This window comes from Equus quagga, chromosome 4 (assembly GCF_021613505.1).
Source record: "Equus quagga isolate Etosha38 chromosome 4, UCLA_HA_Equagga_1.0, whole genome shotgun sequence".
In the NCBI taxonomy this organism is placed as follows: domain Eukaryota; kingdom Metazoa; phylum Chordata; class Mammalia; order Perissodactyla; family Equidae; genus Equus; species Equus quagga.
The window spans coordinates 96,519,476-96,545,678 of NC_060270.1; the positions used below are offsets into that span (position 1 = coordinate 96,519,476).

The 26,203-nt window shown below is 36.7% G+C and overlaps 1 protein-coding gene across 1 annotated transcript in view; it reads left to right on the top strand.

The window, feature by feature from the left end:
• Positions 1 to 336: 336 nt before the first annotated feature.
• KCNJ3 (potassium inwardly rectifying channel subfamily J member 3) overlaps positions 337 to 26,203 on the top strand; it is a 144,516-nt gene continuing 118,649 nt past the window's right edge. Inside the window, exons 1-2 of the mRNA XM_046657902.1 lie at positions 337 to 1,126; positions 11,600 to 11,816. Of these exons, the coding sequence (XP_046513858.1) occupies positions 425 to 1,126; positions 11,600 to 11,816 (919 nt within the window). The 5' untranslated portion in view covers positions 337 to 424. The remainder of the gene's footprint in view (positions 1,127 to 11,599; positions 11,817 to 26,203) is intronic.

The window sequence follows — 26,203 nt, forward strand, 5'->3', positions numbered from 1 at the left end:
GCTTGTCAACTCATTAATTTTAAAACAGTCAGTTTGGGAGTGCTGCAGGATAGTCAGGAGGGCTGTGGGAAGACAAGAGGTGGTCCGGGATGCCGGTGATGGGGGAAGAGAAGAGAAGCCTCGAAAAGCTTGGAGGCAAGATTGCGCTTGGGTTCCTGGTCTTCGCATCTCTCCTGCCTTGAGTGCAGGAAAACACTTTTCTGTTTTAAGACTCAGCTGGGAAGAAGGCATCCGTCCCAGGGGAGGAGAGGCGTCGGCAGGGGGCCGAGACCGCCGCTACCTGCCGGGTGCGCCCCCAACCCCAGGCGCTCTCGGTTTTGTCCCCCCTTTCTCCCCCGCCCCCACCTCCTTATTGGTGCTGGTTTGCAGCGCTCGGCTTCTGCGCCTTCGCTTCGTGTTTGAATCTGGCTCGCTCCTCCGTATTATGTCTGCACTCCGAAGGAAATTTGGGGACGATTACCAGGTAGTGACCACCTCGTCGAGCGGCTCGGGCTTGCAGCCCCAGGGGCCGGGCCAGGGCCCGCAGCAGCAGCTTGTGCCCAAGAAGAAGCGGCAGCGGTTCGTGGACAAGAACGGCCGGTGCAATGTACAGCACGGCAACCTGGGCAGCGAGACTAGCCGCTACCTCTCGGACCTCTTCACCACCCTGGTGGACCTCAAGTGGCGCTGGAACCTCTTTATCTTCATCCTCACCTACACCGTGGCCTGGCTCTTCATGGCGTCCATGTGGTGGGTGATCGCCTACACCCGGGGCGACCTGAACAAAGCCCACGTCGGCAACTACACGCCCTGCGTGGCCAATGTCTATAACTTCCCCTCCGCCTTCCTCTTCTTCATCGAGACCGAGGCCACCATAGGCTATGGCTACCGCTACATCACCGACAAGTGCCCCGAGGGCATCATCCTCTTCCTCTTCCAGTCCATCCTCGGCTCCATCGTGGACGCCTTCCTCATCGGCTGCATGTTCATCAAGATGTCCCAGCCCAAGAAGCGCGCGGAGACCCTTATGTTTAGTGAGCACGCGGTGATCTCCATGAGGGACGGAAAACTCACGCTCATGTTCCGGGTGGGCAACCTGCGCAACAGCCACATGGTCTCCGCGCAGATCCGCTGCAAGCTGCTCAAAGTAAGTGTACCCGCCCCTTCCCCACCTGGCGACCGCCAACCTTCAAACGCGGGAATGAACTCACCTGAGAACTACCCCCAGCCCCCTAGTCTTCCCTATCGCTACAGGTAAACTTCCTTTTTTGGGTGAGTGAGGGGCTGGAGGATTGGGCAAAGAGCACAGTTGACAGTTCTGTCCTTTCCCCCCCTCACTCTGGTGCTTTTATTTATATGTCATTCGGATGTGCTGGTATCACTTTCTAGACTAGTAACACTTACGGAGTGGTGTTGGCTCCTGCAGCCCTGAGGTAAATGAATACCGTGTTCTGCTCTGTTCCTGCTGCTCCGCTCTGGAGAGCGCTTTTCATTTGTTGTCAATACACTACTCCATTAAACTTGGGGTACTAAAAGTGAACAGCTTTTATTTTGAAGAAATAGGTGCTGAACTTGCTTCAACTTTCACTTAGGGCTCCCCCCCCCCCGCCTCTTTTTTTCCCCTAATAATACCAGTAGGTGGATTATTCCTCTAGACCCTATAACATTAACTAACTCGATCTGTGGTCATGTTTTTAACAAGCACACAGACCCGAGAAGCAGTTAATAAAGTGGAAGGAACAACACCTGGTTCTTTAAAATTTTTATTTTTACTAAATATTTTCCTAGAGAAGTATTCTGTGAAAGCTTGAGTGCTTTTCCTGTAGAGCCTCTTGTTAATTTTAATCTTAATTGCCTGTTTCTATGAAATCTTTGTCAATTACAGATTTCACTTGAAGCTTTTCAGCATCCATTAAAGAAGATTGCTTCCTACCATCAGCCGTGTAAATGCTAAAACAAATTGCTGATGGAGTGGTTATCAAAGCCAGGTCCATCCAGTCGTTAGAGGGCACCACTGCAAACAAGAGAAGCCCACTCTAATCACTCACCCAATTAGAGTCTGGGAATGAGGGAGAAAAGCCCAGTTCTGTCCCTGTGTGTCATCTTTTTGATGGATTTGCCTTAGGTAGTTTCCCAATGCTTATAAATTGAAAAAGATGACCTGAAATAAAATCTTAAAAATTTGTTGAGGTTGCATAGAGAACCATGGCCAGATTCAGAACTTAGCATTAGTAAAATGAAAATCTGATAAATATTTGAGATTTTTGCTTTTGAAATTTCAATTTCCACTCTACAAGTATGTATCCTTTTACACAACCTCAGCTCAAGTTGTAGTTAAAAGTGATCCAACATGCTTTAAAAAAGTTTGGCTCCTGTGTCATTTGCATTATTCATCTGTAAAATGTTACCCTAATTGCTCTTGACCGTGTCACTCAGTAAAGTGTGAGGATGAAAGCAGTTCAGTTGTCCTGTCACTCCACATCACATGCATATTTACTATGCAACAGACATTGAATAAACTAAATTTTGTATAGCATAGTGGAAAATTTTCAACCTGGTTCTGATGTACATGTTCATTAAGATAAGTATGAATAAATAATTTGAGTAGATCATATTCTTTATAATTAACTTCTGTGAACTGCATACAGTTCTTTACTAAACTTAGCATAGTGTGTTATTGACCATTGTTTGAACTAATCGAGTTGTTGGATCAGGCTAAGCAGTTGAGTTATAGACGTGTTCATTGCAGCGGTATTTGCTATATGTGCCTGTTTTTATGAATAGACCAAGACATACAATCTCTCTCTCTCGATTAGGCCCACTGGGAAGATAGGGACACCTTGTTAATAAAGTACAAATTCTCTATCAAGGAATCGGTGTTTATGGGTCCCATTGAGATTCTTACTGAAGAGTAGTTTACCTTATTGATTGGTCTATTGGAAATTTAGACTTTAAAGGTCATTTATTGCTGTTCTCTAGTTTTTCAAACATGTAAAGTCATTTATTAAAACACATATCTTTTCATGGCAACATATTTTAGATGTTTTTAGACTTTATTAAATTTTATTTTAACAAAGCTAGAAATAATTAGAATTAATCTACATGTCACGTTTTTTGTTTTGTTTTTGTTTTATAAAGCTACAATGAATCGGAAGCACCCAGTGTCTACAATGGGTCAAGACACTGATAATGAGTTTTGTGTATAAAGCCATGTATCACATATACTGTGAGGAGTGTCCTGATTAAAAAAATAAAAGAATTATAGTATTGACAAATTTGGAGCAAGGTGCTATATTAACACAAGGTGATAAAAACGATATCTAATTAAAATAATGTGTATAACCTTCCTATAAAATTCTTTACTTTTGATTTATTAGGAAGATGTAAGTGCCAGAAGTAAAAGTGATTGACGTGGTGTCCATTTGTATTTAAACAAAATTGTAGTGAAATTCTCTCCTGCTTTTTGTGAAGCAAGGAGGTTGATAAGTGGCAGTCCATTATCCAGCCAGCTACTGTAGTTTGCTTGAAATTGACTTTTCCTGTAGCCATGGTAAAGAGAATTCTTGTAGTTCTTGTCATTTCCTTAGACTTTTTAAAAAAGAGTCATGTTTTATCAGGGAACTAAAAACATTCAGTAAAATTAAAGAGGAGATTTACCTTTAATAAGTTACTCTCATTTTCTGTTAGGGACTGAGCTGAAGTGACCTAAAACGGTCAACTATATTTTTAAAAGAGAAGCTCTACCAAAATTTTAAGTAATAATATTTTGACTTTAGTCTTATACATTCTTCTTATTAAATATTATTAAACATATTCAGTTTACTGTTTTAACCTCTGACATTTTAATGTAAGAATTATGTATCTTTAATACCAGGAAATATATAAAATTTTAAGGCAACAAAAATCATAATATTTAGTGATAGTAATTACAGTCTATATATGTTCTTCCTATTTCCTAATTTAATTTTATTTATATTTTTCTATTGTTGTTTTCTTGTTTGCTGCATAAAAGCTTATGCATCAGTATTAATATGAGCTCTATTTAATGTTTATGAAGCACTTTCTACTCTTGGAAAGACAGTAAGGACGTGGATATGGTTTTTTAATCCTTGCCACTGTGAAATAGTCCATGCATATTTCTTTTGAATTCTCTAAGTTTTGATGGAAATTTTTTTAATAACTTCTCTGCCTAATTTTTAAGTATGTTGCTCATTTGTATAAAAGCAAATTTTGTTTCAATTCCATTCCTGTCTCCCAAACTTGCACATACTGAAATTTATTGCAGTATTAAAATACAGATCTTCCAGCTTTATGCCTTGAGTGGTTGGTCATTTTTCTACTAAAAAAGCAAGCAGATTAAATACAAATTAAAGGATATAATTTGAAGTTATTCTTGAAAATTTATAATTTTTCTATAAATATAGCTATAGAAAGTTCTTAAAGACGAATATTCTTTCTCTTTTCCTCCTCTCATCTCCATGTGGATATTTTATTTGAATTTTCAATTTATTTTAGTTGTTTCCTTTTTTAGAAACCTCGAATTGAGAGACTAATGAATAGCATGGTCATGTTAAGTTACTATCTCATCCAATTGAAAGTTTCAATAAAAATGCCTGGATTAGAGAGTTGAGACTGACAGCTGAGATTTTGGACCCTGTAATTTAGTATTGAACTTAAAGGAATTGGAAATCACACTTACTCTTTTCTACGAATAGAATGCTAATGGTTGACTGCCCTAGACTTACATCTTGTTAAGGGAAGATTTAAATCATCTTTGATACATTGTTCAGGAATTTACAAACTTATTATCCAGAAGCCATCATATAAATATACATTTAAATTTTTCTCATGGAAGTATAATTTTATTCCTTTATCATTTTATTCATTGCAAATAGTCATCCTGTTTCTTTCCTAGGAGGTCAGCTGTGCAGCCCGTAACTTGTACTTATTGAAATGTAATGGTTTACAGTCATCTTCTAATGTATCATATACATTATTTTTATACTCTCCTTTTTTATTCTCCATTTATATGGATACTCAAACTTGGATGCTATCTAGTGTCCTCATATGAAGGTGATCAAGTACAGATGCAATAAAAAGCATTGTTGTCTGCAAATACAATAGGCTCTTCATCCTCTTCATATGTCCTAATATTTTGTTAATCCTTCAACCTTAATCCTTTAATGATTCCTGGACCACATGATTCCTGAATTTTTTTCATATGTTTATTAGTTTGTTTTCATTCCATACCTTGCACTCAGATGCAATTATGTTTTTGACTCTATATGACCTTATTTTGTATAACTGACTCTTTTCATCAATTGATCTTGGCCAATTAGCACTTTATTTTTAATCTTGAGGTAATAAGTTACCTCCTTTTTAAAAAATTAAACCCACAGATGAATATCTATTAAAAAACTATTCTTCTAAACATCATACAAGCTGTTAGTAAAAACATTCAAGGATTCTAAGACCCAGTACCCCAGAACTCTTGGGGCTAGATCCTATAATGGTTGGTGAATTTCTTAAGTGGATTCATTATGTGTCTAAAAAAAAAGCACAGTTCCTATTTAGGCGAGCTTGGCCTTCTCTGACACAAGTACAGTAATTCTACAGTAGTTATAGAAGTTAGGTTCTTTTTAAAATCTATAATTATTATTCTTTTTAAAATAGTAGTAATATGTTGTTTTGTTTTTGATTTTTCATATAGTTCCTGAAAAGTACAGGGTGGCTTATGCTCAGGGTAATACAGTATGAACAAAAATGAGGGACGCAAAGCCCCACAAATAAACAGCAGTAGGTAAGAACAAGTGATCAGAAGCAGCAGGGAAAAGTGTTTGATGGATTCCGGGGTGTTTGGTGAGTAGGAGGGGAGTGTGCAAGTAGGGTTACAAATCCCGTCCACAGTTATTATCAATTCCGTAAAAGGCCCTCAAGGAGTTAGAAAACTGTTCTTTCCTTTGAATGGTATAAAAGCCTCACGTAATTTATTACAAGACAAATTCCATTCCATTCTATAAGGTACTTTCTTTTCATGAAAATGAACATATTTTTATGGGATAATTAGCTTAGCTTTAAAAAGCTTTTTTTAGACTTGTTGCTGGTCATGTTTTTTCCCTCTGAGTATTCATGGATTTTACACTTAAAGGGTCAAAAGAAATGTATAATTTAATTGTAACAGTCCGGATAAAATTTTACGTCTATACTCTCCCCTACCTAACTTTAATTTTGGTCTGAGTTCCAAAGCCATTGCCTTAACTATTTTGAGTCACAGGGCATTTTTCTTCCTTCTCCTGCTACCTGCTTTTGGCTCATTTGGCTCATAAATTTAGCTTCCAGAATGTACTCTGACCTCATTCCATGTGATTTTCTTTCTGACTTCAGTATGTATTCAACACATACACACACATACAAATATTGACCATTTAAAGAGAAGAAGAGAAATTACAGATAAAATGATGGCGATATGGTAGGCAAGAATGGCTTGCCCTCTCCGTCTTAGCCTCCTTTTCTCTCTTTTCTTTTCCTGTGCACTGGCCCTCAGTGACCCTTTCCAGTGGACACTTGTGAGCGGTAGTGGGGCGTGGATCAAAGGTTAGAATATTATAGAGGTACATTTCATGAGTCAGATGTTAGTGATGTTTTAGTTGAAATTCCCCAAGCCTCCCTCTGAGCTAGGAAAGAGCACAATGGTTATAATTAAAACACAGCTATCGGTTAGAGACATGAGAGAAAGGCAGCAAAGAGATTGATTGTATTGGCGAAATGTGTCCCTGCTGAATGAATGTGGACAACTGGTCACAAATCTCCCAGGAGGGGGGTGGCCAAATGTAGATCTACTTATGCCAGGCCAGTGCTAAATGTGTATCCCGGAGCTGTGTGTGTCTTTGGATGTGTACTCAATAGTCTTTCATCTGTAACATGAACACTGTTTCATGACCATGATAGTCCCTTCCAGGTAGATGTGACTTTTGATTCTTTTTCCACCTGTAGTCAGAATTGTAATTGATTATCTTGTAGGCCTTTTTTGGACTCTAAGGGAGTTCAAAGTCATTTGGCATTAGCTGCTTCTTTGAAATTAGCACATGTGACAATAAAATGAGGCACAAGCCTTAAGTTCTACATATATCCATTTGCAGGTAATTAAAATGTGTATAATAGAAATACTACTTTTAAATAGCAATATGTTTGTTAAGAAGAATAACTGAGAAGTTATTGCCACAACCTACATTATACAAAATCATTTCAAAAATCCATGATGTTCTAATTATGATTAATTTTTGGACAGTAAATTTAAATTAAAAAACTTTAAGCCTTAGGTTTCCTCGATTTTTCTCTTAACTCCCAGAATTTTCTATACTGCAATTCACCATAAAGGCTTTAAAATGGCAGAAAGATCTTTATTTCCTTCCCTATTTTCCATGCAATTGAAAAGAAAAGTTGTATGGAAGTCACTTTCAGGTCATAGTGTTTTCAAGTTGTGTTCTAAAGTTTTAAGAATTACCAATTTTCTGTGAACTCTTTTTCCTTCCACCTCCTTTCCATGTTCTTATTCATTCAATAGTTTTGTGATTCTAAATGATTGTTTCATTAAATAGAAGTTAACCTTAGTTATCAGCTTTTGAGAAACTTAAATAATTTACGGCATCAATCTTAACCTTTAGCAGTTGTTTCGAATTATTGTCAATCTAGACCATATCTATTTACGCATTTTTATCTAGGAAATGATCATGGTTCTGTGTTCCCTTTGGAATTAGGAAGTTTATAGAGCTAAAGGAGATAATATGGACCATCAACAAACTGCTCTATTAATGAAAGATTTCTTCTTATACCATAATTCTTAAGATGACATAATAAAGAAAGATTAAGTTGGTTTTTATCTAAAATTTTTTGGCCTATTATCAAAATTTCTGGGTGAAAATGGTAATTGATAGTGAAATAAGAGGATTAGAAACTGATGAAGTATCAGTGCTCCTGATTTATTACATACTCAAGCTACAGATCACAGTTTAATTTTATAAAGGCACATACATAACTCTTCTTTTTCCTTTCTGTCTTTCCTTTCCATATGCATGTGTATATCACAGGTCCTTGAACAAAAGTTCTCTCACTTCACTTATACAAGTCTAGAGACTTAAAACTAACATAGACGTTTTTTCCCTTTTGCTCTAGAAAATCTCTGGAATAGCACCAGAACTAGAGGAACCTAGATTAGAATTCCTTGTAAGCCTAGAGTAGAATGTCTGTGCTTCTGAAAATGTATTTGGTAGGCATATGTAGGTTTCTGGAACAACGTCAGTATTTGGCTGAGCACTGATAAGATAACCTTGCTCTCGCCAAGAGATCAGACTTCAAATGATTCCAATGCTCCAAGCACCTGCCTCGCTAAAGCCGTGCCCTGCGCTTTTCTAAATAGAAAGAGCTTTCTGCTTAATTCACAGCGATTACTAGGCTTCTCAGCCTAATACAGAGTCAGAGAAGCAATCAAAAATCAGGAGGTAAGCTGGGGCTGGCCTGGTGGCGCAGCGCTTAAGTTCGCACGTTCCGGTTTGGCGGCCCATGGTTCGCTGGTTCGGATCCCCACTGTGGACCCATTCACTGCTTGTCAAGACAGCCCTGGCAGGCGTCCCACATATAAAGTAGAGAAAGGTGGGCACGGATGTTAGCTCATGGGCCAGTCTTCCTCAGGAAAAAAAAGAGAAGGATTGGCAGCGGATGTTAGCTCAGAGCTAATTCTCCTCACTAAATAAATAAATAAAAATCAGAAGGTGAGGGACTGGCCTCGTGGCCCAGCAGTTAAGTTTACGTGTTCCGCTTCTCGGTGGCCCGGGGTTCAGATCCTGGGTGTGGATGTAGCACGGCTTGGCAAAAGCCATGCTGTGGTAGGCGTCCCACGTATAAAGTAGAGGAAGATGGGCGTGGATATTAGCTCAGGGCCCGTCTTCCTCAGCAAAAAGAGGCGGATTGGCAGTAGTTAGCTCAGGGCTAATCTTCCTCAAAACAAACAGACAAACAAACAAAACCAAAAAACAAAAATCAGAAGGTCAGCATATTGATAGTTGAAATGTTTGATGGTCTAACACAAAGAAGACCTGAGCAATAAAACTGTGGGTATATGTACTGTCTCAGAGTCATTTAAAGGAAGGTTAAATTAGTATCCACAGGAAAATAAATTTCAATGAATATGCAGGGGATTTCACTTATCTGGAAAACATGTAAGCTTGAAAAACATCTGTCAAAGAAATGAGGTATTATTACTTTCCCCGTAGTGTCACATAATAGGTACACTTGTCAACTTTATTTCTGCCAAGACTTGAATAGTATATAAGCATTTTGGAGAGGAAAATAGATATAAGTTTGAGCATATAGAACACATTTAAGATTAAGAGCACATTTCAGAACACATTTGAAGATGCAATGTTTGTATGGAGCATATCCATGCATGTTTAAGTCTAACTTGCCTATACAGGAATTAACTGCTTTGCTAGAAGTAAAATATTTCTTTTTTCAGGTTGGCATTCTCCTGATAGGCAGCCTGTTTCTAGGTCACTTCTTTTCATGGATTGTTGAATGATGAGGGAATATAAAAGTTAATAACTTACTCGAAAGCCTTTTACAATGAGGCACAGGTATAAATAACAAATTTAGTTTTGGGGTACATATATAATCATTAGGAAAATGTATCTTCTTTGGGGAAAATGACCTTCAAATAAAGGAGAAATTGAGTTTTTAAAGAATTATCTTTTGAATACTTTTATTTAGTGCAGAAAACACAGAATGTGGAATAAACGACCCAAATTCTGTTCATTAATTATAAACACTAGAATACCACCTTGTGTTTATATAGCACCTGTTTCTTAGTAGATGAGAGAACGATGACACTGGGCTTTTGTTTTTATTTATTTTTGTTTTGTTTCGGGCTTTTATTTTGTTATATTAACCAATACTTGGTAGACAACTGTGTTGTTGGAATGATGCTGGTTGCATCCATATTTTACTAATTTGAGAAAATTTAGAAACATAGGTGACTTCTACTGGCTTAGAAATGCCTAGTTTTCTCCAGCATTGGTTGTTAGAGCTGCTGATTTCATTTTTTGCCATCAAGTTTTCCATGGAATTTTCTTTCTTGTCTGTAACCGTTTTCTTCTTCTTTTTTTAAAATCTCCTACTCATAAAGCAGAGAAGAAAAATAATCTCAATATTTTCACTGGATTTTTTTCTACACGAATGAAGTTTCTGAGTATCACTAATTACAAAGTAGCCTCTCTGACTAATTCTGCTGTCGAGACTCATTGCAGCAACTGCTGCCATAACTATCCACCACCAATTTGAATCTCTTGGTTCTGTTTAGCCATCGAGGTCATCTTGTTAAACCACATTTCTGAATGTTTTCAGACTCATTTACTCCACATAAAAAGTCAGTGCATTTCTTGGAATCCCGAGAGTGAGGATTTTGTGTTCAAACTACTGCTTCATTGGACAGACTAGGGTTACAGATTCTGTTTTGTTTATTAAATTAGCTTTGCAAAGAGTCTGCTAAAGTATATCGGATTCTTCCAAGCCCCATTTGACCAACAGCAAAGGCCTCCCCCCATAAATTTTTCTGGATGCAACTCCTTAACACAGCCCTTATTTTACCCGCATCATCATATAAATTAAACTTAAATATTTACTTGTACATGATCCTTATAAGTAGCAGATATGGAAAATAAAATGAAAATAAACAGGAAAAAAAGATGTTTACTTTCATGGTTTGTTAATTAATAGTCATATTTGATTTTCTTTCAGAGTTTTAGCATGCAAGCAGTTTATTAAGTTTTACAATGATTTATGCTGCTGCTGAATGCTATTACCCTATGAAAGTTTTAGTAAACCATAAGGTTATCCAATATAGATTTTTTAATTTGCATTTTCATTAAAAACTTCAGTTTAGCACAGTTTCTCACTGTTTTAAAATTCATAAAATAAATAGGGAAGTAAACAACTTTAATGCAGTTTATTATTAGGAATTTGAAAGCCATTAGCTGACAGCATCCGCTTTTATTTTTATTACGTGAGCTGTTGTGTACATAACTTAATATAACATCTTCACTCTTCTCTTCTAATTTACATGTATTTATTACTTATTAAAAGTCCTAGAAAAATAAATTATTGTGCTTTTCTTTGTAATAGTTCAGCATATCTCTTTTAAATTATGATCAACATTTTTCAGCTTTAACATCTCTGTAAGGATTGCCTACTTATTTGCTTTAGGAGGAAAACATTCTGGCATGCAATGAGTTAGCATGCAGTGATTTATGTCAAGCAGTGGCCCATGTACACTTAGTTCCACAGTTGTTGCTAACAGCCATTGTTGGACCAGGCATTTCTCCAAAGCTCACCAGTTAGGGAATGATAATTATAGTAAGTCGCATATTATAAATAATGCATGTATGTTCCACATGAGCTATGTGGGATTTCGGCCCATTTGCTAGAACATAGCTGCACAATGATTTGTTTGGATTTTCTTGCAGATGATTGATAGTGCAGAATGTTGGCAATGATGTAAATTACTGTTGGACTGCCTTGAAAATTTCAGGATAAGTGGTGATTTCTTCTCTTTTTCTGTGTGCTTGTCTAGTCTCGGCAGACACCTGAGGGTGAGTTCCTCCCCCTTGATCAACTTGAACTGGATGTAGGTTTTAGTACAGGGGCAGATCAACTTTTTCTTGTTTCCCCCCTCACGATTTGCCACGTGATCGATGCCAAAAGCCCCTTTTATGACCTATCCCAGCGAAGCATGCAAACTGAACAGTTCGAGATTGTTGTCATCCTAGAAGGCATCGTGGAAACAACTGGTGAGTAAAAACATAGATACGCCATCAAGTTTCTTTATTCCATAATGACATTATATTGTACGCACAGAACCTGTCAGGAATTGGGATAAATGTCTCAGTTCACCATAATGAAAGTAATGACTTGCCTCTTATTTCTTTGTAACATTAAATTGATACTGCTTTGAAAATGGAGATTTACTGTTGTGATGATTGCATATGTAATGTTAATTCAAGAATACTTACTGCAAGATAAAAAAAGGAAACTGTGATGATTCCTTAGAAATGATTATGTTCTATTTTAATTACAAACTTGGATTTCCTATAATCATATTTTTTCTTTAAAGATTTAAGGTTAAGTACATCCAGTATAATTAGTTTGCAGCCTGAACTCAGAGTGCATATTCTTGCCTTGGGGATGGCGATTCGGGGTGTCATTGACAAATCTTTGATATGCTGCTATGTGCAACCTCAGTGGAAAATTCCCTGTGTGTGTGTGTGTGTGTGTGTGTGTGTGTGTGTGTGTGTGTACGCGCATGCGCACATGTGCTAAGCAGCATTTTAATTTCAAAGTAAGTCAAAGTAGATTTCCCCAGCTGAACCTTGACCAAATTTTTTTTAAAGAGATTTCTCTTTCCTTTCTGCTTTGGTATAGCTACACGCTCTATGTCATTCCATAAGATGCAATATAACATTGGCATGCCCCAAATACACACAGTTTGCTACGCTCTGAGGAGAAAGGTTGTCAAAGGAAAGAAACAGTAAATCAGAGTATATTATTTGGGGCCTAAGCACTACTCACTTGATTTAGAACGTGCTGGGTGCCTGAGACTAATAATATAATGTCGACATAATTGTGTATATACACGTTGTACATGTATGTGTGTATCTTGAATTTTACCTTTTCTACAAGTAATGACAAAGCAAGAAATATTTTAGCTCTCAAATTCTTTTCTACCAATATCATTTCAACAATCTTAAAATGCTAATTATTATGTATAAACTATAGCACTATGAAAGTAACATTGACAATAACATAGATACATCCAAGCTTTATACCAAGGTGGGAGATGTTACATAGTTAGTGATCTCCTACCTTGCTATAAAGCTTTGTCCAGGGAGCAGGGGGAGGCAACCCACTGTAATTTTCCTATACCTGTCACATAACACCTATTTGAAATTTGGGCAAGATGCTTAATAAGTTTCTTTTCTTTCTCTTTAAAGTGAGAACGATGTAATAGCTGTCTCAAAGCTGCTTGTCATATTACTATTATTTTGTTATTATTTGTGCTCCAGTATAAAAATTAAGATTTTTAAGGAAGTGAGTAAAGATTTAACTCATCAATCTATATCTGAAATTTGATTTCTGTGGATTATTTTATGGTTTAAATCCTCCATTCAGTTTTTTTAACTTAAAATTTCAGTGATGCCATAGTGTATTTCTAAAATACCATATATTGTTAAAGAATAAAATCAGTTTACAAAGGTTTTTAGGTCAAGAAATCCGTACATTTAAATTTCACTTTTATTCATCTCATTTACTGAAGTAATATATTGTTAGAACTTAAAGAGCAGAGGTTGCAATTTTTATTGATTTATTCCTTATAGCATATGGTTTTATCTTTGACGTACCTACTTTAATTTACCAATTACTTACTATTATTCTAATTATTGACATGAGTGAAGTTTCTGTTTCACTTGACAGCCTTAGAAGTCTTTCATTAGTTTGTTCTATCTGTCCATTTTTCCTGTTTATCTGTATTTTGTGTATATTTCTTAAGAATGAAAACATTTTCCTACAAAATCACAGTGCAATTAAGAGAAACATATCAGGAAATTTAACAATGATACAATACTACCATTTAGCTCATGGTCTATGTTCAGATTTCATCAATTATCCTAGTAATTTCCACCATAATTATTTTTTTTCCCCCTGGGTCAACATCAGTTTAAGGATTATGCCCTTCATTCGTTTACTCGTCTTCTCAGTGTCAGGATGGAATAGTTCTTCAAACTTACTGTGTGTTCTTGACCTTGACGTACTTGAAGACAACAGGTCAGGTATTTTGTAGAATGTCTCTCAATATGGATTTGTCTGAGGTTTCCTTATTCATTAATTCTTCTGATTTTTGACTTCTACCTGGACATCTTAAGGGAATATCGAAGCAGTCTGTTTTGAAATTTTGCCTATGTGTTCTTGTTGTAACTGGTATGTCTTCATCATATTTCTGAGGATCATGATTAGTAAACAACGTCCTCCATAAGTCATTAGGATTTTGTGACATTAAATTTGTTAGGACTGTAGATTTTATTTTAACATTCTCCCCCCACCCCCCCACTTTTTTTAAACAGTGAGCTGGCAGAGTACACTTTCCACAGACAATGTGAAAACTTGACTGGAGACTGAATTTCTTATTTAGAGATTGCCTTTTATGGAGAAGAGATTAAAGTCCACTTCCTCTTAACCTCTTAATTAAGTCTATTTCTAGATCTAATATAGCAAGACAAACAGCAAAAACATTACTCATAATTTATAGAATTTATTTTGTGGAAAATTTATCTGGCATTTTGTTTGTGTATATGCCCCAACTAATTAAATCCCACACGGTTCAAACTCTGTAAAATCTGGGCTATATTTCCAGACCTCCCTGAGCCTGGTAAAAAAATAACATAAACATTTTTTTTATGTCCATCTAATCATTTAAAATTTTACTGAGATTTATTTAACTTCATCTTTAAGGATGTTTCCTCCTTTATCCTTCCATTCACAATAAATTTTACTTTCTCATAATATTTCTTGCTTAGAATAGAACAGATGTGATCTTTTGGGATGTATTGAGACATCAATAATATCGTTTTTCCTCTCATGTTTTTTGGTACACAGCTTTGTGAATAAACATTTACTTGATGTAACTTTCCATCATATTTGGCATTAAAATGCTAAGTTTTTCTTCTTCATTCATGCATTATTGATATTCATTATCTTCTTCATTCGTTGAATGCATGCTGTGCACTCAGAAGTATTTGAAATGCTGGTGCTATAGTGGTGACCAGGACAGGCAGAATCCCTTTCCTCATGGGGATTGTATTCTAATTGGAGGTGGCAGACCACAATATGTATATATAAATATATGCAAGATATTATCAGAGAATAATGTGTCAGGAATAAAAACCAAAACAAAACAAGGTGATGGGATAAAAGAGTGTATCCCAGGCTTCTTTAGGTTGATAGTTATTGAAGGTCTCTCTGAGGTGATGACACCTAGACAGAGACCTGACTGTCAAGAAGCAACTCCTGGACCCGTCCGTCTGTGGGGAGAGCATGGCAGGCAGGGTGGAAGCTAGTTCAAGGGGGCTCAGAGTTGGGGACCAGCTTGATTTGTTTACTAAAAAAAGGTGGAAGTGGTTGGAGCAGAGTGAACAATGTGGAGAGTGGGGCGAGGAGAAGTCAGAGAGGTGGAGGGGCCGTCTCTGCACTACAGATGATTCTATTACACCAGCGGGAAGTGTGGATATTCGATTGCAAAGCAAAGCCTATATTTATATGAAAGTAATAATTTAGTAATCTCACACTGACTATAACCAAAAACAGCCACATTTTTTTGTCTAGTGGGTTGCGTGTAGTTTACTTAAAAATGAGTGATCCCAGTGTCTTGAAAATGCATAAAACTGTAGACAGTTACTACTTTTGTATTAATGGTAATACCCGCCCCATCCCCACCCCCCAGCACACGTACACACACACACACACACAAACACACACACACAAATGCTGGCTTTACACAGTCCTCTTTTAAGAATCTTGTGATCTCATTTAGTTTTTGCTTCTTCTCATTCCTGTAGTCTCAGCAGGAGTGGGGAGGGGACAGTGATGAGAAATTGGAAGCTTTCTAATCTCCTTGAAAATTTCAGCTTTCAGCTGGGGACTCGCAGTAATTACTGTCTCCTCTTCCTTGGTCCTCGGTGATCAGACTCAGGGAGAGTTGCCCTCCTTGCTTCAAATGAGCTGAATTTTCACTCCCAACAAGGAACACAAGATTTGCCTCTTCATTAATAACCTTTGCTTCTTTGCTCATCCAGCAAATTCCTAAACACAGGTTACCTCTAATTCTTGCTCTCTTTGCTGCTTCTCCCAGGAGAGAGAGCACTGCTGGAGGCAAACAGCATTGCAGATTTGGCTCATTAGAACTTGATGCTTTCAAACTTCAATCTGCTCTCTGCTGCTATTTGGCAGTCTTTTTAATTGTCTTTCTCTACTCCCCGGCTCTCTCCCTATGGGACAATTCCTCTCTTTACATGCCCCCAGTCCCAGCTGTCCTGTCCTTTCCTTTGCTTATCATCTCTCTACCTATTCTATCAAAAAGAATGTGACACTTCAATTCTTGTACATTTTTTTACTCTCTCTATTCTTTTCCTATAATTATCTTCCATTTCTCTTTCCTGATGTCTGTGGGGACAGTGTCCTTCTTCTCCAAAACCATCTCCTTTATAGCTAGCTGTGTTTATCACACCACCTGTGACTTAAGCTCCAGTGCCTACCATACCTAACACCTAAAATCCCATTGGCTCTATTTGCTCTCAAACATTCCCCCGTCTTTCCTCATGAAAAAAATACAAAACACTGTTATTTGTTCCTTTCCTGGGATACAGAGACACTACATTCTCCCTTTCTTTTTCTGTTTCTTCTAATTTATATTTTCCAGTTATCCCTTATATCCTGCATTACTGCCCCTTCCTACTCCTCTCTCCTTTAAATGTTTTCTAGATCTCTGCCCTTGCCTTCTTCCCTTTAGAATCTAGATACTCACATTTCATTATTACTACTATTAATGAATTCACAAAGTACCCACAAGTCCACCATTCCATTTCTCTCCAGCTATGAAACCTCCCACCAGCCATGGTCTTGTATTGCTATTAATTTCCAGGGCATTTTTCCACTTGGGTGTCACTGTTTTAATACAGAGTCAACTTGTCTCTATTAATGATTGCAATTTTATACCAGACTTCTCCTCCCCTTTCCCCTTTTATATCTAATTAATTTGTTCATTCCACAAACACCTACTGAGCACTATTACAGGTTAAATACTATTCTAGACCCAAGGGGAAATATTTGTTAATGAAACAAAATTCCTGCTCTAGTGGGTACATACATTCTTATATGGGAAACGAGCAATAAAATGAAGAAGCGCCTCATCTAGAATGTTAGAAAATGGTAAGTGCTATGGTGCCACGGAAAAAGATGAAGCAAGGCAAGAGAGATTGGGGCTGTAGGGAGGTCATGGCAGGCTGCAATGAGAAGGTGATATTTCAGCGAACACAGTCTCTTGAGTAAAGTGAATACCTGGAAGAGCATTCCAGGTAGAGGTATCAGTAAATGCTACAAGGAGCAGGGTACTGGCTCCTCTTCTCTCTTGGTAATGTCTTTCAATTCAGTTCTTCCTCATTAAGCCCACAGACTAGTTCTTCTAAATCAGAGAAGTTGCTTTAGGAATGGATTTAGTATCTCTAGGATCTTGGTTTGCATGCAGATTTCATCCTATGGGCCAGTAAATTTGCTTACAACACTACTTTCATGATATACTTGTGCTCAAAAATTCCTAATGACTGTCATATCAAACTGTAGGTATTTCTTCCTGAGAAAATTAGGCTACTCTTCTCACTGTAATGTCCATACGCTGATGCTCCCCCTTGACTCATTTATCTGTGATAAGGCCATTTTCACTACCTAGGGTAGCATTTCTGTCTGCATTTCTTTCTTTTCCCACACAACATAAGAGGTGCCTTATTTATTCAGTCTTCCCTGGGCACTTTAGTCCATGTGTTTTTCTTTAATAACTCATTAAAAAAAAAACTCGTTTTTTGCTGTGAAAGGTCTTTTAAATGCATGCTCATTATAGAAAAAATAAAAATACAAATATGCAAAATAATAACTTTGCTCTTAACTTCAACTACTAAACTGTTAACATATTGGTCATTAACCTTTAGGTGTCTGTGTTCAGATGTATTGTTATTATGCTACATGTGCTGTTTTATAACTTGCTTTATTGTATAACATATTGTTAACACCTTTCATGTCAAATTATAATTCTACACCATTAGTTTTAATGGCTTTAGTATGCTAATCTATGTGTCTATCTTAATTTTGTATTACTTATCTCCTAGTCTGGAATTTTTAGTCATTTCCTTTTAATAAGTAAATACTATTATAGTCCACATTTTAATTTACTTGCCACCAACTTTTCCATTTTATATAAATTCCTAGAGATGGAATTGCTGGGTAAAGGGGCATATAAATCTGTTTTTTAATATGTATTTCATATTTTTAAGAGGTATTTCAGGGTTGCTATTCAGAAAGCTGGTACCAATTTACAACTGTATATGAAATTTCCCATTTCCTCATACCCTCGCCAACAATGGGTATTAAAATTGTTTTTCTTTTTTGCCAATTAGACATTATCTTATTTTTTTAAATTACTAGTGAGGTTGAAATTATCGTGTCTATTAGCTATGAGTTTTATTTCACGAATTCTCAGTTAATATTGCTCATTTTGCTTGCAATTCTTTTAATGCAAAAATGGCTTTTATAATTAGCACTTTATTATGATAAACCATATCCCTAGTAGTAGGTTAGACTATTATCAAAATATTGTCTTTATGTATATATACATGGGTAATTTTATCACATTCCTGTCATATGTGCTTTATTACATCTCCAAATAAGATGTAAACTTCCAAGAGTGATCAAGGGCTTTGTTTATGGCTATTTATTTTGTATGTTATTAGATCTCAGAAAGTGGTAGATCCCACTAAATGCTTATGATATGTTTGTTGTTATTTGTAACTGATTTTAATAGAGTTGCTCTTTTTTTATAAGCTTGCTTTCTGAGTCACAAATTATTTCCTATAGGAAATCAATCAGTAAGTGCTTGTTGGTTATCCATATTGTATTAGGCGTAAGATAGTACAAAGATGATTAAGGAGGAAGCCCAGAGTCCAGAGGGAGAAGGAAGTTGAGGTAAGTTGAATATTAGCCCTCTGTGCTCAAATATTCTAGGCTGCAGTAGGGGCTTAGCAGAGTGGTGCCTGATGGGTTTGTTCTTGAAGAGGGCTGAGAAGACCCCCCCTAGAGGACATAGCATGAGCTGAGACAGGAAGGTGAAGCAGAAGCTTATCAGGAGGGGAAGTGCAGCTGGGCATTCTGGCCGGAGGGACAGACGGTGAGAATTCACTTTGCTGGAAGAATCAAATAATTTGGTATGGTCAGAGTATAGAACAGGTGGAGGGGAACTGGCTGGAGATGAGTCTATCCCTGAGGCCCAGTTTGGATTTAATTCCGCAGGCAGTAAAACCCTTGAAGGGTTTTAGGCAGGAGAATGCCGTGATCATATCTGCATGATTGAAAGATCCCTCTGCAAGTTGAGGATGGATTGAGTGGGGCTGAGACCGGAGACAGACCAGTTATTAGGCTGTTACAATAGGCCAGACCAGAGGTAATTGGGTCCTGCATGAAATTATCTGGCTCGGGCAACTATGTGACTGTTGAAAATAATGAAAAAGGCCTCTGGTTTCAAAGCTATTATTTGTGATTAAACAGGAATGGGAAAAAAAGGCCCCAGGATCCTTTCCACTGAAGTTCCGCAGGCTACTTAGAAGAGGCAGGGACACCCAAAGAAACAATAGGATAAATTGAAAAAAATAAATAAAACACCACAAACAAGCAATTAACTCTTATTCTTACTAGTGAAAAACAGTTTGAAATTTTCTAATGAATAAATCACAGAGCGGAAGCTCAACTTGTAAATAATTGAGATATGCCTATTATTTTTCTCTATGAATGATTCTACAATATTTGGCTTTATTACTTGTAATTAATCATCACTCCTTAGTGATCTGTCAGAAGATAGTGGTGAGCAGCCCCCTAGTGTTATTGTAAATGAGATGGCGTTCTCCGGACCATTGGAAATTTTACCCATCCTTCCTCACTGCAGGTTCTGAATCGTTAGCCTGTGTGCTTCCCACACCTGTTACAGCCGAGACCTACGTTAGGGGCATCTGGTGCACCTCCATGGCTCCCCTGCTCCTGCTCAGATTGCTCCTAGCTTTGAAAGTAATTGCTAGTGTTTCACAAGACTTTCTCCCTTATCAGGGAAAAGTCCATGACACATGGATCTGTATATAATGAACATTTCAAAGTACCCTCCTCCCAATAACTTCTGTGATTATATATTTGTTAAGTATTTATTGCTTCTTAATTGTGATTATTTTTTCTCTTTTAGAGACGCCTTTTCAATAATATGCTGAATCAAAATAAAGCTAAAACTTTTGTGGGCCATGGATCCTTTTATAACCAAAGGCAGCTTTTTATGAGCAATTCCTAAATAAAATCCCACTTTATTATTATTATTTTTTAATAGGCCTTTGTAGAAATTTTCCGTGGACTTCAAAAAATTAATGCCTAAATATTGAAGCATGAAGTAGGGTGAACAACTGTCTTGGTTGGCCTGCAATCCAAAAGTTTTCTGGGGGTGGGGCTTTCAGCGGTAAACTAGGAAAGTGGGATGGTTGGTTACCCTACTTAGCGGTCCCAGAATGTTAGGTAAACCTTCCTCAATGCCTTCTTCAATTAATTGGAAGGTTGCTTTTTTAATAGTGGAATAGGTCTTTTGAAGCTCATGATTGGGTTTACTCCCCCATTTTCCTTCCTCAGCCTTTGCCAATATTGAAGTCTCAAAAACACATAAAAAGAATGTTTTCATGTTTTTTTCTCTGTTATTTTCATTGCTATCTTTTGTAGAATATTTAATTAATACAATCCTTAGCATCTTGGGTGGAAGTTTCTCATTTGTTCTGCAAGACGTTGATATGGGTAAATTGGGGATGAGGTGGAGTGAGGACGGTTGACACTATATTTGTCACAATCTTACCTATGGCTTATGTGAATAAAAGAAGTCAGCAAACCTTATGGATAATTTAGCTAATTGTTCAATGTAGGCATAGGGGAATTGTGATTGGGGAAAGAAGTTTTGGTTACATGTGGCATAGTCCAGTGACAAGGAACTTCACAATTTAAACATTAGTAATAACTCATTTTCAGAGTTTTTCAAGGTGAGATCTGAGGACTACCTGCATCAGAATCCCATGGGATGTTTCTTAAAATGCTGACTTCTGGGGGGCCCTTGTGTAGACTTACAGTATTAAAGGGTCTGGAGTTTGCGGTCCAGGAAATTTGCTTTTTTAATAAGCATCAAGGTAATTTTTATGAACATTAAAATTTGAGAACTCTTCAATCCATCAACTAGGAAAGCCACTAATATTTATTGAATTAACTACTCAACCACAATATCTTGACCTAATCTACTAGCTTGGCTTGTGGTAAAAATGAAAGAGAACATAGTTCTTTAAATTTCTGAAGTCTTCAGAGATGAAGCTTTGCATTGATTCAAACTATACAGATCATAGTAGCCAAATGCAGATTAATTTGGGTAGAAAGCAGTGAAAATCAGAAGTATAAATTAAAATGCATTGCTATTCACCATCATAACCAAGAACAAGATGTAATAGCTATTGCAGAACACTGTGTGAAGATGTAATATAAATGCCAAACCAGAATGTCAGTGCCGCTCACTGATGGAGAGAATTCTGATCATTGAAATTTCTACAAATGCATTAAACCAGAACATCATGTGTGGTTATTTACTCTTTCATAGAAGGGAACATCATTATGATTACTGGAAAGTTCAAAAGGACAATTTTCATAATTTTACACTAAGACTCACACTGGCTATTAGTCATTAAGGCTAAACCATTTGAGGGCTTTCTCTTCTGGGGTAAATTTTGTGGAGATTATGGAAATTAAATAGAAATACACTTTTAATAGGCGATGATAATGAATGAGTAAGATTTGAGATCCAGAGAGGCTGAGTTTCTATTGACAAATACGGATTCTAGGCCAAAGTTGACATTGCTTCACTCTGGTTAGTTATTACTTTGTTGTTTCTATGCACTAGGCTCTGTCTGAAAAAGAGCTGAGATCATTGACCCACTCAGCTCAGAGAGGAGATTTTAGAACTGAAATTAAAGTGGGAAATCAGTGCTGCTGTTTTTATTGTTGCTGTTAAAAATAAATGATGAATGAGAGAAAATAATATGAAGTTATTTTATAAACTGTGGCATCTTAATATTTATTAATGGTGGTGACAGAGTGCCTTCACAACACTGAGAAGGTCTTGTCATGAGGCAGGGCAGGAAAGAGGACAATCCATTCTTTGCTGTCCAGGGAGGACTTACCCTAGAGCATAAGCTTAATTGCGTGGATTATATATGGGGTGTATTTGCTGAATGTTTTGTGCCAAAAATATACTCCTAAGCCTGAGAGGAGCTCTAGTTATGATCCATTCCTGCTGCCTCTTTCAGAGAAGAGTGATGTCTGGACCATTCAGAGAGATTATTCGATCTTAAAGGCTTTTGGAGAAATAGCATCTTGGTCTCCCCTGTATTACTGTCAAGCAATTATTCCATATGTCTCTAAATCAATTTTTAATATAATTCAAGCCCCTTATATGTTTTAATTTTATTTTAGATTTCTTGTCATTTAAGGTGGAAGATGTCCTGCCGTTAGTTTTCAGAGCCATCTTTAGTCGCATGTACTACCAAATCGTGCTATACCTCAACATTTAGGTACAGCTAAATCTGGTTCCTCGGAGGGAGAACTTTCTCCCAAATACACGTACTGTGAGGGGATAAGTTTGGGAAGGGGAGACCACAGGGTGTCTTGATGACTAAGGAAGGTTTGGACCTTATGAACTGAATGCATGTCTGTGTGTGTATGAGCTCTCAGCGCTTTTTTTTTTTTAGTACTTTTTCTGCACTAAGGATTTACTTTCTGACTCATGCTTCTGATTCAGCAGTTCCCCAGAAATGGCTCCAATCCTTCCATATTTGGCAGCACTACTTAGAGAATGTAGAGAGAAAATGATGTAGCCTCTTTGTGTGTGTGTATTTATTCAGATTAGCATTATCTGTTCCAAAAATGTTTTAACATGTGTTATCTGCTTCTTTCTGGTTTTGCTTTGCTCTACATTTCGCTCAGTGAGCTTTTTTCAAATATGCTTCACTACCCTCCATTTAAATTTTTATACATTAAATGCAAAGCTTTGTTAAACTTAAATGGCTTGTTCTCTTCATTTAGTTAAGATTTTAATATTTTATAGACTGGAAAGTATAAAATGGTATTACCTCTTAAGAGTCCTTCATGAAAAAGTTCAGATGTCATAAGTTTTTAAGTCCACTTTGCAAAAATTGAGGACAGACTTTAGTCTTGAACATTTTTTGTCTATCCTATGCAGCACACTGATGATCTATTGTTTTTAATTCAGTTATTGAATATTGTTAACATTCAGTCTAACAAGCTAAATTTAGCTTATCTTTAAAATATGTCTAAAACGTTACTCAAGGAAGAGACTTAACCTTACAGAGTGCCTTCCTGTGTTCCAGGTTCTACCAGACCAGTGGTACAGATAGCAGATAAGATGTGGTATCTTACTTGAACTGATCATTTAATTACATCTGCCCGATGTGATGTCTTCTTCTGGTTTGGATATGCTTAGTAAAACCTAATATGCTACTTTCAGCTTGGAAGAAGCATATTTCTTCCTTTTCTTTACAGTGGAAGCCATAGTATTATCAGAACCAGAAGAAGTTGAGATGAAGGAAAAAAAGGCACAGTTATGATTTTTTAATCTTAGTTGTCATCTAATTGAATATAGAATTGGGATGATAGAATCATGAATATAAAATGCACCTTAGTAATAATCTAGTTGTAACCCTCCTTTTTACAGAAATGGAAACTATGATTCATTAAAGTAAGACAACTTGCCCATCTTTTTTAGAACCATTGGTGGAATAGTTTAGAATATGTTTTTGTGCTATGAGTCTTATTCTGGCACTCTTCTCATTATTAACAATGTTTCAGTTACTTAAATGCATTTCTTGCTTACCTACTTTAATTAAAAATGATGGAGACCATATTTTGTTAAGATACGCCAATAATCTTTTCTATTACTAGGATTTCAGTTTTGGTCAGATCAGCTAGTTGCCTAGCTGAGCAGAAGGGAAAGGCAGTCAAGAGATTTATGCCTTATAAGTATACCTGGTCTTGAAGAACATTGCAAAGTCCTTTTTAGGGAAAATATAATAAGAATGGTAGTTATTGTGATATCCATATTTTCAGTAACTATGTATTAAGCGACCTCTATATATGGAACACTGTGCCAGGCACTGGGGACACTCAGTAAATATAAAGTTCCAGAGTCCCAGCCAACAAAACTCATAGTTGAGTGAGAGATAAAAACAGTTGCACAGGCAGTGATAAGTAATGTAAATCGGGAAATATGCTGTGTCCCTGGGGATATGCGAAGGCCACAACCTAGGCTTAGGAAGGATAAGTGAGAGTTAGCCAGGCCAAGAGAGCTGGAAAGAATATTATTGAAAGAGTGAATGAAGTCAGAAGACCTGATGTATAAGAGAAAGAGAAAACCTGCTATATTTAAGGTACTGAAGGACATCCTATGGTGGAGGTCGAGCACGTGTGGGGTCATGGGGGAAAGAAAGGATTTCAGGAGACGGTAGTCAAAGAGGAAAGTCTAGAAAATGTAGCACTTTTAAGTCATTTATGTGTTTGCACTTACTTGTTATGAGTAATGGGGAGCCACAGATGGCTTTTAAGCAGGAGAATAATATGATCACAATTGTGTTTTTAGGAAAAACATTACACTGGCTGACATTGGAGGAAGTATTAAGTGGTGTAAAACTGGAGATGAGTCGATCAATTAGGCTTCTGTAGCTAGTGGAAGTTGAAGATGAAGTATCCACTCTGGGCTAGGATATTGGGGAAGACTTGTTGAAAACCAGAAGTATGTAAAATTTCATGTTACCTTTGATGAAGTTTGATGCCTGAAGATGAAGGAGAAGACACTTAAGATGGTGAAACAGCGCAGGCTTTGGGGTGTGAAAATGCAGGGACATAGAGCAGAAGAGTTTCTAAACTCAGATTTGGACTGAAGAGTGAGATGTGTGAAGTGGAGTAAGGCTAAAAGGTAAGACTAGAAAGGTATTGGGAGAAGATTGTGGACAGCCTGGGTGCCAGAACTTCAATTTATTAGGCATAAAAGAAGCTATCACAGGTTTTTGAGCAGGAGGGTGCTATGATGTAGTTTGTATGTAAGGTCTCTGGACAATGATGTGTAAAATAAATAGCAGTATATAGCGTTGTCTTTCTCATTTCATTGTGTTTTATGTTCATTTTGTCCCTCCTGGGAGAGGAAAGATAGGTTAAATGGATATAATTTGAATTCATTTAGCTTTTGAAAAATGCCTTATGTCAATGCGATAGGTACATATTATGTCAGATGAGATATGCTCAGTGCTTCAGTAAAAATAAATGGTCCTAAATTATTAGTTTTTAACCAAAATTTGTTACAAAAATTTATTCTTTTAAAAGATTATTTAGATACTTAGAATGTTTGTCTTCAAAACATGATCTTTTTAAGATCCACTCCACAGTGATATGAAATATAAAGTGTCAAATTAGAATTGGAATTTAAAAACCTTTTTTAAAGGAAATCTTTGAAGGTATTTGAATTCATTCAATTATACCTTTGTACTCCATAATTTAAAATTAAGTTCTAGATAGCACTTTTGAATCATGCCCCACTTGTCTTTCAGAATTCTGTAAGAAATAAAATTGTGTCTCTGTGAAGAAAAAATAAAATCTCAAAAATTTGATGTATGTTAAAATTAGGTAAATATTTTGTGTGAAGATAAAATGGCAAATTTTAGAGTTATGGAAATTAGTCTGTTAGTGACAATATCCAGTTAATAAGATACTAGGAGTATCTGAAGTTGCAAAATATTGATGTGTGTCTATGTACCCATGTGTCTTCTGATAAGCATTCTTAAGTTAACCAAGAGCTGCTATTATTATTTTGATCTGTGCTGTTATAAGAATAATTTAGTTCAGTAAATGCTGACTATAGATAAATTATGCCCTGTTTTTGAATAAAATACATTTAAAACCAATTTAGGGGAAAAAAAAGTACAGATAAATCTGTTTTTCCTATGGCTTAAGGATTTCTTTTGATGTGTCGTCAAGGTCAGTATAACTTGTTATGTATTTCCCCATCATGAAGTGTTTTTTACTCTGCAAGCAGAAGCGAGAATAGAGTTGAATAACCTGTTGGGAAATGCCTTCCCTAACATATTCCATTTCCTGGGATTTTGCCAGCAATTATGTGCCATACGAATGGTTTATTGCCTTTCTGCGTTGACTTGCCATGCCCCAATATGCTGTGGTTTCAAATTGGAAAATGAGAATCTTAAATGGCTGGAAGAATAAAATCTGATGTAACGGATGA